General features: G+C 42.5%; 1 protein-coding gene across 1 annotated transcript; it reads left to right on the top strand.

Annotated features, from left to right (window-relative positions):
* The first annotated feature begins 9,662 nt into the window (after window positions 1-9,662).
* TRIL (TLR4 interactor with leucine rich repeats) lies at window positions 9,663-17,406 on the top strand. Its single transcript, XM_085568578.1, has one exon. The coding sequence runs from the start codon at window positions 10,066-10,068 to the stop codon at window positions 12,259-12,261; it is 2,196 nt and encodes a 731-aa protein (XP_085424704.1). The 5' UTR covers window positions 9,663-10,065; the 3' UTR covers window positions 12,262-17,406.
* Window positions 17,407-18,001: the final 595 nt, after the last annotated feature.

Below are 18,001 nucleotides of genomic sequence, written 5' to 3'. Positions count from 1 at the left end.
ACCAAGCCTTTAAACCTTGTCAGAATTTATGTACATATGTATTTCCATATATTTTGATATTAAGTATTGCATAGCTCTTTATGAAGGAAGCAGGGATCTTGGCTTAGTGGCATGGAAATTCAAAGCCTTGAAGAGGTTGCTATGAACAGGACATTGAAGTCAAATTATACAGGAGACACTGACTGGAAGGGTTAAGGAGAAAAAGCATTTTTGGAGTCCAAATACTTACATGCTTCCATGTAAGTATTCCATAGCTGTTTCTATCTTTGTCTCTATCACAGATCAACCCCCAACCCCCACAACTTTAGAGTCCTTAATTTGATGGCTGTATAATTTAAAACATCTGGAAAGCCTGATTTTCAAAAGGAGTGACCTCTAAAATAAAGGTGGAAGTTCAGTTAGCAGAAGCTAAATACTAAATATTTAAATACTACATAAATTATGACTATAAGCCAGGTGATGAGACTCTCAATTTAGACATTCAGAAATTACTGAGCTCTCAGTTAACCACCCAAAAAATAAAAGTAATTCTTGTCTTCTCAGCATGTTTTTAAGATAAGATTTCTTACAGTGGTGAAAACTACACACATGCACAATAAATAAACCCTCTCCTACTATCAGAACTGCTGTAACACTCATCATCCTTACAACTCCCCCTGCCTAGATTCTCTCTTCACCACATTCTTTTTGGGGAATTACTTTTTTCCCTTAGATTATTTAATTGTTTAATTAATTGTCATCTCTGACAGTGCCCTCCAATATCTGCAGCTCTTCCTCTGTGCAGAATTGCCAGTAAATTAAATAAGCATTTTCTGTTCCATCATCCAAATTTTTAATGACACATAATAATGCACAGCAGAGGATAAATCCTTGCAGAACCAAAGCTGATAAACCTGCCAAGTTATAAAACAGCTACCAACACAGATCAGTTTTAAGTCATCCAGCCACATTTAGTCCCACTTTAGAATATTGTCATCTAGCCTATTTGTTCCCAGACCTTGAGAATATCAGAGTACCTTCTTATTTTTATTAGATGTTCTTACAGCTCTTTCATCACCAGCTCTATACATTAAACTACATGTCATAGCAAGCCTTTCTTTTGTCCACAATTCCAGACAATATCATATATTTGGAGCTAACTGGAATATGTTTAGCTCAACAGTATGGAGTATCATGGAATACTGCAAATAAATCAGCCATTTTAAACAAGTCTCAGCTACAGCGTGAACAAGGGCTTTGATCCAATATCACATTTCACCATGTGGTATTAAGTACTGTGTAATAAAAATGCAAATATTTATAAAAATAAAAGAATATAAGGTCCACAATGCTTTTGCTTCCACTTCAATTGTATAGGTCCCCTCATTTTAATTAGAAATATTTTGAAAAACTCTAAAAACATCTTATTGAGGTTCTTACACAAATTAATTGGCTGCACAGAACAACCCTTAATGCAGGATTAAAAAATATGTATGTGACCGCTTCAAAGGCTTGTTGTCTACGGTGTTAAGGCAAAGTGTTTATGTTTCTCCCACTAAACACACATATGTCCACAGGTCAATTTATGCATAAATGCTCAGTGCTTAAGATGGAAGGATTATGTAGCACTGCCATTCTGCCCATATTCATTAAAAACTATGATTCTTGGTACCACATACCACAAAATATAGCAAAAATCTGGTATTAAAAAAAGTGACAAAATCTTAGCAATTTTTCAATTAAATCTAGTTTTCACTGTTTATACATGACACAAATGAACAAGTTAGTGAAGGGGGTTGAATGAAATGGCCTTAAGTGATTTCAAAGTGAGCATAATTTTAAGCATATGAAACTCTCTTCAGGATTTAAACAGATTTCATCTGGAGTTGGTGTAGATTTCTATCACTCATATCCAATAAAGAGTAATTAAAAAAGAGATGAGATAGATTGGCATCTGGGAATCAAAGGAATAAAGAACCTATCTCTGTATGGCAGCTTAAACCAGCTTGGACTGTTTATCACAGCAAAACAGCCTGAAGAGACAGGACTAGGGTCTCCATAAATATCAGAACAATAAATGCCAAAGATAAGTAAAGTTTTTTTTTAAATTAAAGGGTAATTTAGACCCTCAGGAAGAAATGCATACTAAATAGGAAGAAGTTGTATCAGAAATTGGAAGTCTGCCTAGTAGAACCAGAATGTTCTCATTCTTCCAGTATAAGCAAAAGGCGCAAAAAACGCTGAAATAATTTCTCAAAAGGATGCAAACGAACTCATACAACACACTTTGACAGCACATGCCTAAAACTGATGACCCAGTCAGTCTTTCTAACCAAAACTTTGTCCTGCTTAAATAGTTTCTCAAAAACCCTCTAGGACTTGAGGTCAGATATTTATTTATGAAAACATACAAGCACATGGGTCTAATAATGTCAAAGGTAGGCTAAGTCACTCCAGTTCAGGGTCTAGTACATATATTTCAATTATTTAAAATTATTTAAGTGGGGAGAACATACTGATGACAATTTTTTGATACAAGTTACTGACAAACTAAGTAGGTACTCTGTTGCACCTGCTTCCATGAAGAAGCAAGAATCAGTTGAGGTTGTGAAAGCTGAGGGAAACCTTAGCTGCAGTGACTACAGCATTACGGGGTTTAAAATCCTGAGTCAAATGAGCAAGATTAATCTAAAAAATTACTATCCTGGCCTTCAAGAAGGCAGATCTTGCCTCATTCAGGGACCTGTATGTCAGGACACGTGGAATACTGCCATGAAGGACAACAGGGCCAAGAACAGCTGGATGATTTTCAAGGATAACATTATCAAAGCACAAGAATGGTCCTTCCTAACACTCAGGAAAACAAGCAAGTATGGCAGAAGACAACAAGAGATGGACCTTGCAACAGACTACTTGAATTGAGAGACACACTATCTGAACAGGGAGGTATGAGAACCGAGGCTCAGCAGAATCCAAAACTACCTAGAGATATGAAAACAAAAAATAAGGAAGATTTCAATACCAGCAGCAAAAAAGAAACAAAACAAAAAAATAAAACCACAGAAACAAAAACAAAACTAAAAACCAAAACCAAAACCAAAACCAAACCCAAAAAACAAAAACTAAAACAAAAACAAAAACGAAAGAAGAGGTGAAGAGGTGGCTGTTTAACAGGACAGTGGATCTAGTGATAAATGAAATGGAAAAGTCTGAGGTATTAAATGCCTTTGTGCTTCTGTTTTTATTGGCAAAGCTTTTTCTTAGGTGTCCCTGCTCCTTCATGTCAGTAGCAGAGTCTGTAGGAGTAAAGCATTGCCCACAACAATGATTAGAATCCACAAAAATCAGAAAATACTAAAGCTAATTGTGTATATACAAGTCCATGGGCCTAGATAGGCCCATCAACTGTCTTGGTTGGCTGATTGCATTGCAAGGCTTCTCTCCACAGTCTTCAAAAGATTATAGGAATTGTGGGAGGTCCCAATGACTGGAAAAAGGCCATCTTCAAGGAGAGCAATGAGGAACCAGGTTGCCACGTGCCACTCAGCCTTGCTCCTAGGAGGGTTCTGGAATAAGCCTTCTGAGATGTCATTTCTGAGCACATAAAGGACCAAAAGGTGACCGAAAACACCCAGTGTGGATTCATTGAGGATAAACTGGGTCTAACCAACCTAAATGCCTTTGGTGATAATGTCACTAAGGGCGAGTGGGCAAAGGATGAGTAATATATGATGTTTACTTTGATTTTAGCAAAGCTGTTGATAGTGTCCTGTAATATCACTATAGCAACATTGGTGAGACACAGGCTAAATAAATGGATAAAGTAGATGGAAAATCAATTGGATTCTCATACAAATTGTGTTCTGATCAGTAATATTAAGTCTAACTTGTAGACAGTTACTATTGTCATTCCTCAGATATCAAAAGTGGGTCTTTATCCACTCTTTAACATCATTTAATTCTCTTTCACATCTTTATTAACAAGCAGCAGAATGGGACAGAGTGCATATTCTGGAGCATCATGGATGATGAAGCATGAGGGAGTACCCAACTGGCTGAAGGACAAGGGTGATCTTCAGAGGGATCTCAAGTGACTGGAGGAAAAAGACAAGAGAATGCTCTTGAAACTGAACAAAGGCAAATGCAAAGTCATTGAACAGTACATTTGACTTCTGAATATCTCCAAGGATGGAGACTCCACAGCTCCCGGGGGAAGCCTGTGCCAGTGCTCCATCACTCTCACAGTGCAGAAGTGGCTCTTGATGTTCATACAGAGCCTCCAGTTTATGCCCACTGCCTCTGGTCCTGTCACTGAGCACTACCAAAAAGCAGCTGGCTCCACCCCCTCTGCACTCTGCTCTCAAGTATTACCACACATTGATGAGATCCCCCTGAACCCTCTCTTCTCTAGGCTAAACCTCGAGCATTCTCAGCCTGTCCTCATTCAATGGATGTTCCAGTTCCTTAATCATCTTAGTGGCATTGGGAATTTTGGTTGCCCCAATACAAGAACAACAGCATTGATCTACAGACGAAAGTACAGTGGAGGCCCACAGATAATCATGAGGCTGAAGCTCCCCAGAGTATGAGGAGTGACTTAAATAGAAGGATTTGTTTAGCTGTAAGAGAGCTCTGCTGTCTTCATCTAGCTAATGAGAGACACCATGATTATGCACCCTTGGAGAATTTTCAGAGCCCTGAGAAACCAGTCGGAAGGCTGGGCTAAGAGGCACTGAGCAATCCCTTCTAACCTGATGCGGGAAAATTACATCAAACAGTGAATGTTTTCTCTTTTTCTGCATATCTATCAGAACATGTTTTACCAATTAGTAATAGATGTACTGGTCAAAGTAGCATTTTGTTTAGGTTTTTTTTCTGCTACAGACCCTCCAAATTATAGGATTATAGGAACAGAATCTATCACACTAAAAACATGTCAAGGGTATTAACCACTATGATAGAGATTGCCATATGCACACATATCCTTTTATGGAGAAAGAGAAGAAGAAAATGTTTGCAAGAACACTTGCCTGATTTGTTACCCCATTATGGAAAAACTGGTCTAACAACAGCTCAAAGATTGGATATAAAAATGGATAGATTATCATGTGAAAGAATTGCAGACACTGCAACAGCTAATTGGCCCTGCATAAGCTCCATATGCATTTGTTTTACATAAATTACACTACTCTTGTCGTGACACAAGTAGGGTTCTCGCCTTTCTTACCATCACAGATGCTGTACCATGCAAAAAGTATGTACTTCCATTAAGGATTTTCTTCCTCAGGAAAGAAGTGTTGGATAAAGCCAAATATGTTAGCTAAATAATCACTTAGACTTTTGAAAGTATGATTCAGTGAATCTCACCTCTGTAAGTGATACATACTGGCAGACATCACTGCACAGAAGTACACAGACACTTAACTCTCCATTTATTGTTATGAAACACTGACACTACAACAACATCATCCACTGCTTGATTTGCATTTAAGTGTATAGATTGAGCTAGCTTATTTTCACTTGCAGAGAGAACATGTGAATACAGTGTACCTGAGGATATAACTACAACTGGTTTCATGTGGTTCAGGCAGGGAAACTCCAAAAAACAGATTTGGAATTATTTGGCAGGTAAACTGATATGCACAAAGGAAGCAATTGCTGTATTCAACACAAAGTTCTGGAACTGCCTGCCCAGAGGAAGTCAAAGAGGAAAATTCTACACTATATGAAATCCAGAAAATTCTACACCACGAAATCCAGTGGGGTTTGATTGCTTGACAAAGCATGCACACAATGGTATCATATGTCAAAAAACTACAAATACCTTACTAAGATGTTTATTCTGAAAAGATCGAAGATATTTGCAGCACAGTTTTGTAGGCCACAGACTTCTATGGATGATAGGAGCAGATATCTATAAAACATCTGGTAGACTTCCTCCTGTGGAGCTGAACAGGCACACAATATTAGCTGCTGCCTGAGATTCATGCTTTATTCCTGAAGAACTGGATGCAGCTAGTCACATTTCATTACACACAAACCATGGTATCAGGAAAAGGTTTATTTAAAATTTTAATTATTTACGGTAAGCACAACCAACCTAAATTACACAATATAGGTGAACTGTTTGTGCAATTCCGAAGAAAAAAAATAGCACTTTTGGCACTAGAATTCTCCTATTTTTCTTATACAATAGTACTTGCATCAAACACACACACACACACACACACACACACACACACACATATATATATATATATTCCACTGACATATGCAATATCAAAAAACTGGTGACTACTTAAAAGGTGCTGTAGGAGCCACTAAAAAAGATGGTGTATGAACCAGTTTTGTTAATACTTCACAATGCTCCTCAAGACTTTTATCCCTTTGAAAAGTAAAAATAACTGTAAAAGTATAGATTCATACAGTGACATTTCATCAGCTGAAGAACAGGGATGGTGTGGTATGTTCATTTTTCCTTGTTCTTACTTCAGGGGAACTTGGCATGACCCATGGAGTAATGTTGTATACAAGAATTTCCTATGATAGTGTAAGTCAAATAACTTCAAATTAAGTTCTTATATTGTAACCAATTAACACACTGCTATATCACCTTACAGAAACTTTTATTCATTTAAAGAGAAATTTTGACCCTGAGGTTGAATAAAGTTTCTATGAAGCCAGATAGTTTGGTGAGAAAGTTCAAAGCTGACACTTCTAGAATCATTTTTTTTAAGTCCAGATGAAAACATTTGTGATGTACAGTGGGCAGAAAAATTCAATAGACCAGACGAAATACTCTTCTTTCGAGATTTAGCTACAGATAATTAGTTACCATTCCTGGCAACTACATAAATCTATCAGATACCAGCCCTCAAACTTACCAGTTCAGCACCAGTTCCCTTATTCCAGTGTTAAGAAATATTAATTTTATTTAATGGAAGTTTCTCATGTGGGCATTGCCGTAGTCAGTGTATACTAGGATAGGCTACATTGAGCATGCTGCTTATTTCACTCCATTTTGCATTCTGCCTACAAATGTGTCCACTTTCAATCACCATTCCTCTCACCAGTGCCTAAAAATATCTCTTGGGGAAAAAAAAAAAAAAACAAACCCCAAACAAACCAAAAAAAGAAAATCAGAAGTATTAGGCATAACAAACATATGGTTACCATTTAGCTGTGAAACAATACCTTATTTAAGGTCACTTTCCTCATAATTATCATAGGAATAGATATGTCTCAGTGGAAAGATAGTATTTCTGATTTCACTGTTTTTTTCTTGGCCCTTCAAAGTCCTCAGACTTCAAATCTTAACCATGAAGGTATGTTTTAAGGTAATCCTTAAAGCTTTTAAGAATAGGTTACTTCTAATTCTTGCTATATCCATTTTTTTCATAGGTGGATTTATGCTTTTGTAGGTTGGGGTATAAAAAGATTACTACTTCTCAATCATGTTTTAAAATTTTATTGCCTGTTTGGATAAGGAAACAAGAACTACAGCAATGGGAAAGTTCCTCTTCCGAAGTAGGAAAACAAATGTGGCATCTTTCATCTCAACAACTGTTTCTAATGTATTTTGAATATTAAACTTCCTATTTGAATTAATTTTTAAAAACAGGGAAAAAAACCCATTGAAATTGTTATTTTGTTTCTGGTATAAAATCTTTTCAGTATGAGAAAAAGTGTGTGATGAATTGTCTTCCAAAGAATCACTAGTTCATTTTTTTAAATTCCTGCCACTTATAATTCCCCAAACACAGTGAAAATAATCACAATGGCTAAGTTTCAGCAGGCATAAATCAAAAGCAATACATAAGACAAAAATCTCACTTAGATGTTTAGCATTTGCAATGACGTATGTCTAGAAAAAGATCAATGGTGCTTCTACAGGAAGGGTAGTTAGTAAATTCCCCTTATAAGCTTAACTATGTTTCAAAATAATAACCCAAAAGAACAGAAAATAAGCATGCCATTATACAGAATGGTTTAATGGTTTTCTAAAATTCCACTATTTAAAGTACACCCCAGTTAAGCAAATGTGTCATTAGTCAGTCTTTGTTCAGAATTAAAGAAAACTTTCAGAGCCAGGATGCCTTTCCTGAACCATGGTGGCTTCAGAAAAGAGGAAAGAAATATGGAATCTTTGCAGAAGAAAAGCTATATCTAATTTTTTTTCACTTTATATTAGACATGATGTGATGTATTGAAAAGAAAAAGATGAAAAGTGAAAAAATAGTCAATAAGGAAAAGACTGAGATAAAATGTCTGAATTCTTAACCCATGGTCATTGAAATCATGACCATAAATGCTGGACAGGTTTCTGAGTAACCTGGGAAAATGAATAAAAAAGGCTAGCAAAATGTTCTTTTTGTGAAACTTACTCAGACTGATTTCTAGAAAAATATCAAGCATTACTTACTAATCAAGCATGATGTTACTAATCAAGCATGTTCAAAATACAGTAGTGACAAATAATTTAAACAGAAAATTTCTAATTCATTCAGGAGGTAAACAAGCCTCTTGAGTCCACAGTCAGAAAACATCAACAATTTAGGACACAAATTTAAAACAAGGTAAGCTAAGAATAGGCCTGTATGATAGCAAGGTTTCTTCAGGACCAAATCAGAGTTAGATCAAAGAAACATGAAAGCAGACAACTGGGCCTTATCACAAAGTACCACTCATGCTACCTGCTCATGTTGATACAGCCACTAAAACAAAGCTCCCACAAAAGCTATCTAAATTCTGCCTTTTGGTAAGAGAAAGAAGCAGGGCTTGTGCACAGCTTTAGTGCTGAAATATATTCTAAGTGTGTGCAGTTGCATACAACTTCATGTGTAATCAGTTTCCAACATATTTATTAAATTTGCAACATGGTAGGCTTGTCATTACCTTCTTTCCCTCATCATCCTTGGATATCTTATATTCCTAAGTATTTAGTCATTTCCTCCTGTCCTAAGGCACTTATTTACTCCTCTAAAAAAATAAAAAATGCCCAAGAGAAAAGCAAGTCATTTATAGGATGGGTACCCATTATGTTTCATTTTCAGCATGCTTTCCAACACCTTCCTTTTGCTCTGAATTTGTGTGTTGTTGAGCAAGAAAAATCTTTAAAACGGGAATTTCTGAAGAACATCTGGGTCGTTCTGACGAGCCCCTCATGGAACCGGAGCCATGTTCAATTGCATCCCCACTGGCAGAGTTCTGAGGAACCTACTGGGCAGGACGGTGTAGAGAAAGAATGAAAATTCATTCCCTTATGTGCTACAGGAGGTTTAGCCCTCTGATTGCCGTTTGCTCAACACAAAGAAAAGTCCTCAATCCGTGGTAAACCGTTAAGTATTGCTTTTGGCAGGTTTCTAAATACAAGTTAAAAAAAAAAAAAAAAAAGAGATGGGGTGGACAGACGACGTCTAGTTTACTGCTGTTCCCTTCCCCCTCCCCGATGAGCAGCTCTATCTGCAACCCATGTGGCTGGGAGGCAGCCACAGCCGGTTCCAATTCCTGCTTTCCCACTCTGCGCCCCTGCTCGCTGCCGGGGCTGAGCCGAGCCAGGACCGGCCGCGGGCTTCCTCCCCCCGCCCCCCCGCCGCGCAGTCCTCCCTCTCCCCCGCTCCATCCGATCCTCCGGTCCCCCAGGGCACAGTGTGGGAAGTACGAATTTCCGCTGACTTTTCTCGGCAACTTTCGGAGCTCGTCTTTCTCCCGCTCCCCGCTCCGCCCGCCGTCCCCTCCCCGCCCGTCCCCTCCGCCCCTGGGAGAGCCGGCGGAGCAGCGGCTCCGCTCGCAGCGCGCCCGCCCCCCGCGGCCGCGCCGGCTCCGCCACCGCCGCCCCGCAGCCCGTGGGCCGCGAGGGGCGGCAGAGCCCGGGCGGCGGCCCGGCAGCGCTCCCGGCCGGCCCGGGCGAGCCCATGGTGCCGAGCACAGCGACCTGCAGCCGCCGCCGCCGCGCCTGCCTGCCCGGTGCGGAGCTCAGCCCGGCGCGGAGCAGAGGAGGGGCCCATTAGCAGCCGCGGAGGAGGCGGAGGGGATGCCGGAGAGACACAAAGCCGGCGGGGGAAGCAGCCCACGGCTCATCCCGGGATGGGGGCGCCGCGCCGGGTCCGCCTGATGGTGCTGCCGCGGGTGCTCTGGGGCTCCGTCCCCTTCATCCTCCTGCTGCTGCCCGCGGCCGAGCCCATCTGCCCCGAGCCATGCGACTGCCAGCAGCACCAGCACCTCCTCTGCACCAACCGGGGCCTACGCTCCGTGCCCAAGACTGCCGAGCCGCAGGATATCCTCACCTACAGCCTCGGGGGCAACTTCATCGCCAACATCTCCGCCTTCGACTTCCACCGCCTGGCAGGGCTCCAGCGGCTGGACCTGCAGTACAACCGGATCCGCTCCCTGCACCCCAAGGCCTTTGAGCGCCTGGAGCGGCTGGAGGAGCTTTACTTGGGCAACAACCTGCTGCCAGCGCTGGCCCCTGGCACGCTCAGCACCCTGGCCAAGCTGCGCATCCTCTACGTGAACGCCAACGAGATCGGCCGTCTCAGCGCTGCCTCCTTCTCTGGCCTCGACAGCCTTGTCAAACTGCGACTGGATGGCAATGAGCTGGGCTCGCTGGGCGATTCCACTTTCTCAGGGCTGCCAAACTTACTCTATCTGCACCTGGAGTCCAACCGCATCCGCTGGCTGAGTCGGGGTGCCTTCACTGGCCTGGCCAAGTTGCGCTTCCTCGACCTCTCAGGGAACCAGCAGAGCTCTCTTCGCCATCCAGACATCTTTGGGCCGCTGCGCTCCCTCCACACCCTGCTGCTGGCCAGCAACAGCCTGCGGCAGCTGACAGGGGGGCTCTTCCAGCACCTGCCCGGCTTGGCAAAGCTCTCACTCAGCGGCAACCGACTGTCTCACCTGGCCCCGGATGCTTTCAGGGGGCTGGGCTCGCTGAAGGAGCTGCGCCTGGAGGGGAACCTGCTGAGCCACCTACCTCCAACCCTACTGGAGCCGCTGGACAGCCTGGAGGCACTGGATCTGAGCCGCAACGCACTGACCGCCCTGCACCCGGCCGCCTTCGGCCGCCTCGGCCGCTTGCGGGAGCTCAGCCTGCGGGACAACGCACTGGCCACGCTCCCCGGCGAGCTCTTCGCCTCCACCCTGGCCCTCTACCGCCTGGAGCTGGAGGGGAATGCCTGGAGCTGCGACTGCCGCCTTCGCGGCCTCAAGCGCTGGCTGGCGGCCTGGCACTCCCAGGGCCGCCTGCTCACCGTCTTCGTGCAGTGCCACCTGCCACCCGCCCTGGCCGGCAAGTACCTCGACTACCTGCAGGATGGCCAGCTGGCCCTGCCGCAGGACGGCGGCCCCTGCCCCGATGGTGCCTCTCCCTCCCCGCCATCCCCCGAGGGACTTGGTGGCAACAATAGTGCAGCGGGGCTGCCCCCAGGGTCACCGCCGGCCGCCTCCACCGCCCGCCTGATGATGGGGGTGCCCATGGCCGCCAGCCCCACGCCGGCACCGCTGCCCAGTGCGGCGGCGTGGCCCCGACGGGCCGGTGCCCCCGGGGTCCCGCCGCTGGTGTCCGACCCGTGCGACTTCAACAAGCTGTTCCTGCACAACCTGTCGGTGGAGGCGGTGGGCTCCAGCTGGGTGACGGTGCGCTGGGCCGTGCGGCCGCACCGCAGCCCCCGCCTGCTGGGGCCGGCGCGATTCCGCCTCCTCTTCGACCGCTTCGGCGCCGCCGTCAAGTTCCAGCGCTTCGTGTACCTGCCGGAGCGCGGGGAGCCGGCGGCCACGCTGCGGGAGCTCCGCCCGGACACCCCGTACCTCGTCTGCGTCGAGGGCGTCCTGGGCGGCCGCGTGTGCCCGGTGGCGCCGCGGGACCACTGCGCCGGGCTGGTCACCCTGCCCGAGGGCGGCACCGCGGCGGCGGCGGGCGGGCCCCGCGGCCCCGACCAGCAGCTGCTCACGCTGGTGCTGCTGGCGGTGAACGCGCTGCTGCTGCTGGCGGCTCTGGCCGCCTGGGCCGCCCGCCTGCTGCGCAAGAAGGTGCTGGGCCGTCGGCGTCGGAAGGCGGCCCCGGTCCACGTGCGGCAGCTCTACTCCACACGCCGCCCGCTCCGCTCCATGGGCACCGGAGTCTCCGCCGACTTCTCGGGCTTCCAGTCCCACCGGCCGCCCCGCGGCGCCGCCGCCTGCGCCCTCAGCGAGGCCGACCTCATCGAGTTCCCCTGCGAGCGCTTCATGGACAGCGGCAGCGGCCGGCACGGCGACGAGCACCTGCTGCAGCGCTTCAGCGACTGAGCCCGGCCCGCCGCCGCGGCAGCCGCGGGGAGGGCGGGCGCCGCGCTGCGAGGGGCGGTGCGGGCGCGGGGCCGCGGCCCCCAGGGCACGGCGCGGCTCCGCGGCTGCGTTCAGCCGCCCCTGCCGCGGGCCGGGGCCGAGCCTGCCCGTGGGACGGCGTTGCTTCTGCCGGCTCCTCACCGTTTTGTCAGGAATGGTCTCTAAGCCCAGCAAAAGCTCTGACAGGCGCTAACCGTGCCTTGCCGTGAGGAGCAAACGGCAGGAGCTACTGCCAACAGCAGCCAGCGCCTCCCTTAAGGGAACTCAGAGCTGTTAATTTAAGTGTGCTGTTTTACAGGTGGTTTCCTCCGACTGCAGGTTGGGAACAAGTTCCAGTGAGCGGCCTGGCCCTGTGTGAGGAGCTTTGAACAGGTCTTTCCAAGGCACCAGTCCTTCCTAATCAAAAATTTGGATCGAGGGTCATCGTTTCATTGAACTGTTTGCAACCAGGGAGTTGTCTGGAGGGCTGGAAATGTAGGGCTGTTTGCTGAATAGTTTGAAGGCTGTGCCGTTTCAACTCAAACCGAATGTGAGGCAATTTAATCTGCACAATTAATGTGCTTTTATACTTTTCTGTAAACGAGAAACAATAATGCAGCTGGTTAGTTCTACAGGAATATATTACTGACACCACTAAGAAAAAACTAACATATTTTTGTAGAATGTTTACAAATTAGCTATTTTTGAATTGTTTTTGAATAAATACTGTTTGGTACTTGTACACATTAATGTGTGCTGTAGTTGTCTGGGTCCATGATGGTCAGCAGATCGCTGACCCTCACATAATCCATCTTCTTTTCTAAATGGGTGGGTGCAGAGGTGAACTATTGATGGATAAATAATCATTGGTGCCTTACTTCAGAAACAATAATAGGTGAGAATAATTCAGAAATGTGAAACAATCTTTTTTCTAACAGGCAATTCTCTCCTAGCCTTTGCCTACTAAAGTTAGAAGCTTTATGTCCCTCACTGTGAAATAAAATATTTTGTGTATTAATCTAGATTATGTGTTTTGTGTAGCTGAGTGAGTAATGCTAGAGTTAAACCCTTATGCAGTAGTATATAATGTTTGAGTTGTTTTGGTTTGTTGCTTGTTGTGGTTTTTTCTTAAATTAGGATTTTGCTTTTTGTTTCAGAGCAATGCTAATCATTTTATGGTCAGTTGCTCTCTACTTCTCAGACTTTTTCCTAAATATTTACAGAATGTGGTTCTGTTATTACAAAATTCGGTGGTTTATTTTACATTAATAATTCCCTCTGTGTGGTCTACAAATGAGCTAGTTAAAGAGATCCAAATCAGGATTGCACTTTAAATGCAAATATTTTAGATGGAGGTTGGTAAATTGTTGAGACCATTGATACAACTTCTGTTCCTTTGAATTTAATGTGCAACCTCAGATGAACTCTTGTGCAACTGAATGGCTCAAAGGAAGTGTTAGTGTACCATGGAGACATTTGTCTCAATATCATGCATTCATTGCTGACCCGAGGTGTTCGTGACTACAAGTTGTTTATTACCATAATTGCAAGTAAGCAATTTGGGTGTTTTATCTTTTTTTTTTTTTTTTTTTTTTTCATTTTTTTTAGATGAACAAGTGTTTACAAAAGATACCATAGTAACTGGTACCTTTGGTTGGAGTTCAGTGACTGAATAGAGAGAAAAGACTTTATATTCTGAGGGAGAGAGTGTAGAGATCATTTGCCTTAATCTTTGTCTTTTCCATGGAGAAAGAAAAAATCAAAGTCTTGTTTCTTGGGTCAGTAGCAGGAAATCCTTTGGGATTTCATTTTGACAGGCTGTAGTTTTCATGAATATCAGGGGCCAAACTCTGTTGTCAGTGTACAGATTAAAATTCACTGCAATAGAAACCATGTTAAATGCAATTAAAATTGAGCAGTATCAAGTTTCATTTTTTGTTAAGAATTTAAATTTTCTATTCTTCTGGACACCTGGATACTTTTGGCCATGTATAATTGTGGAGTACACCACTGTTTGTTGTTAGAAATACAGTGGGATTATTGAGTAAAGCTGTGTATCACACTAACATTAGCTCTATCACTGGATATTCTTCCAATGGGAGATGCATAGATGCTGTACATGGTTATAGTCAATTGTCAATAAATCCATTTGCTGAAAGAAAATTTGTGTCTTACCTTGTATCTCATCATGCATCCTTCTTCAATCATAGATTGGCTGTAACTTCTTCATTTTATGAGCACAAGGATTGTGGACAATGTCTTATTATTCTTTTCATATCTTTTGATATGAAACAACATGTAGAATGTTTCCTATTTTGTTTTTAATATATGTGGACAGTGAAAACAGAAAAATAACTAAAATGGTCAGTTCTGAAACAGGTAGACCACTGTCTCAAGGTGGGCTAATAAGGTGCTGTAACATCACGTGCTGAACTATTGATCCTTTATAAGGAAAATTAAGAAAAAAAGAGTGTGTGGGATCATACCAGTAGTTTATGCTCATTGGAAGTTACAGTTCTGAGGGTTTTTCAGTATTATCAGACTAATGATATCAGCATGTCTTGTTCAGCATATGCTTGTTGTTCTAATTAAGAATTCACTGATTCTATTTCAATTTTTGCAAACATCTGGAGAAATGCTAGAATGAAAGAGAATTTTTTTTTTTTTTTTTTTTTTTTTTGTTCCAGCCTAGGAGAATTAGATACATGGATCTGCACAACAGCAACAACAAAAAGAGTTAACAATGAAGCTGTTGATTTTTTTAAAGCCACAAATCTGTAACTCTAGGAATACTTACAGTATTACTTGCAGCATCTTTGCAGGGAGGGAACTGTACTAGTAGGTGGTTGAGGAAAGAAATGTCAGTGACCTTGAATGACTGAAAAATGTAAATATAACATGGCTCTGTTTTCACCAGTAGTATTTATATGTATCTGGGTCTTTTTTAAAGTAAGCTCCTTTCTAAAGAATGACTGCAAAAACAGCCCTTTCTAATTGGATGAATCTGCCCTCAAGCTGTGCTCAAAATGTTTATCCATCTAGCAGAAATAGTTTTACTGCTGTGTCCTCTCATGGAATCCATGCAGCTCAGGGAAGAGTGAACTGTTCTGCTGAGTAATTACTGAACATGGTATATATCAAAGATTGAAAATCACCAAAATACCGCCCTATCAAATTAAGTGGGCTGCTGCTGGGGAGTCTGAAAGAGGTACCAGGGCTTCCCTAGTGTCAGCACTGCCTGATTTAGCAGCCTCTGTCACCTCCTGCTCCCCTTCTTCAGTTCCTGACTTCACTTCATCCAGCTGGCATGGTTGGTTGTGCAGCTGGAAGGTGAATTGTGAAACTGATCCTTCTGGAAAATAACCTTTCCTAGCGCCTCCCCTCTCCCCTATTTTTCATCCGGCTCAGTTTCTTTGGTTCTCTTTAACTCACACAAGTATTGGTTGTGGAGTTCAGAGGCAGGAAAAAACAGTCAAGGATGGGAAGCCGCTTAAAAAATCTCAGTCTTGACATTCAGCTTGACCACAGTCTAAGAAAATCTAGGCTATTCACATTAGATAAAAATTCTCTGTACATGATATAACTTTACTGGAAATTATTAATGATCAACAGAATTGAAAATGCTTAGAACTTCTCTTTAAGATCCTAGAAATTTTGAGGTTATGGCATGGGGCTAGAGAGAAACAATCTGGAGAGAACACAGGTACAATGGTGTCAGTGAATGTCTACATGTGGATGAATGCTCCTTGTCAAAAAGCACTGCTTGACTATCAGAGCCTGAGATAGCACAGTTAAATTTATAAAAATGTTGATTTCTTTATGCCGTGCTGTTTACTTTTCACAATGCAATGCAAGTGCCACATTTTGAAATATCATCAACATTTGAACCCTTACAAGAAGGGGCTGGGTAAAGTATGCATGTCTCTTGTGCCTTCTCCTTTCTGCTCCTTCCTGGAAGAGATTTGAAAAATGAGGATTTGGGAGGAAAAAAAAAGTCTGCTCCAGGATATATATTTGTCTATTCATCAGGATATTTATTAACTAATAAGCTAACATTCTGATTGTAGGGGATGAGTCTACAAAATCATTTGTTTCCATGACAGTATACATATTTGTAGAAAAATTCCACCAGTGAACAAGAGAAATACTTCTTGATTTCCAAAAATCTGGCTGCTCCCACTAATTTATGTTTCTCTGGCCACCAAGGGTGTACATATGTTGTGTAAGTTCCATGAGCCAAGTTTTGGTTTAAAAAATTATTTTTAAAATTAGTTAATTAAATCAGACAAAGTATGCATGCATAGGGATATACTTGATTTTTTTCATGGGGCAACTCCTTTGAGACAAGTTGTTTTATAAATGTTGAATCTATAATCTGATATTTTCTAAGTATAAATGAGGAATAAGGATTAGGAAACAGTGTGTGCTGGATATTGGATTTGTCCTTTTTGCTCCATGCTAAATATAGCATCGTTTTGGCAGCTTGTCCAAACACTGCTGTTGTGTTTTTCTCTATAAAAAGTTGACTTTTCTCAAGTGCATACTTTAATTCCCATAGAAATTAAATTCCTGTAGAAAAATAGACAATTGTGTTTAAACACAAATATTTATCTTAGTATCATTGTACATGACTTTATTTATAGAGATGCTCCTTGATAAGTCTTTTTAAATAAATTGATATCTCATTTATTTTTACAAACAAGACCATAAGAGTTGGAATGAATAATGCAGAATGAATAAATAGTTGGAAGAAAACTGTTTCAAACATAATAGAGATATTTACTAACAAAGAGGAATCTGACACTTTAAAGAGACTTTATGAGTTTTTATGCTGTGACACACATCTCCTTTGTTGTTGGATTTTAAAAGGTATATTTATTTATAGTTTGATAATCTAGGTTTACTAATTCTATATTGTAAAAATAGACTGTTTGTTGTCCAGAAATGGGAAGACCCCCGCATAAATAAATCTCAGAAGCTATTGAGTGTGAAAAATAAAGTTGGCATACTGTTAAAAGTATTTATTCTCACCAAAGTATAACCTGATTTTTCATTGCAAATTGCATTTGAAGCTGTTGCCAAGTAAAGCAGTCTTTAGCTAATAAATTGTGGTGTTTCTTGACTTCAGATACAGGCATAATTTTGTTATTTGCTTTACTGGGTTTTGTTGTGGGGTTTTTTTTTGGTTTTTTTTTTGTTTTTTTTTTTATGTCCAGACAAACATAGTCTCTAATCACTTTTTTCCCCAAAATATTTCAATTTTGTGTATATCTAGTATTTCAAAATACTTTATTGCACTTCTGAGATCCAGCTACGTGGAACTTGTACCAAGAGAGAATCTGAACAAACATTAAAGCAATCTGTCAGTCAATGTATGCATAGCACTTTGTAATGTAGCAAGTGCTCAGAGGTTGTGAAGTGAGTGGTTTATTTTTTAGAATATTGTGAGAATTAATGCCCAACAAAACATTCATGCAGAGTCACAGCTGTTCTTTCTAGTGATGGCAAATGTCTTACTGTAATGTAGCACCTGATACATCAGTCTGGGCTAGTCTAGTTCATTATGCTTCACCATGTGAGACTAGGGAAAAAAAAAATAAAACAAACTCAAAAGCTTGACTATAAGACAAGAATTCAAGGAAATAGAGCAGATAAGCTTTTTATGAAGTCCTTGGCAAAGATCCTGTTAGCCAGCATTTTCCTGGTTCACTTAGCTTCTCAT

Source organism: Lonchura striata, chromosome 2 (assembly GCF_050655825.1).
Source record: "Lonchura striata isolate lonStrDom1 chromosome 2, ASM5065582v1, whole genome shotgun sequence".
Classification (NCBI taxonomy): Eukaryota; Metazoa; Chordata; class Aves; order Passeriformes; family Estrildidae; genus Lonchura; species Lonchura striata.
Note: the sequence above shows the minus strand (reverse complement) of the source record. Positions and strands in the feature narration are given on the sequence as shown.

Coding starts and splice junctions, on each gene's coding strand:
- TRIL (XM_085568578.1), top strand. CDS start 10,066: ATGGGGGCGCCGCGCCGGGTCCGCCTGATGGTGCTGCCGCGGGTGCTC.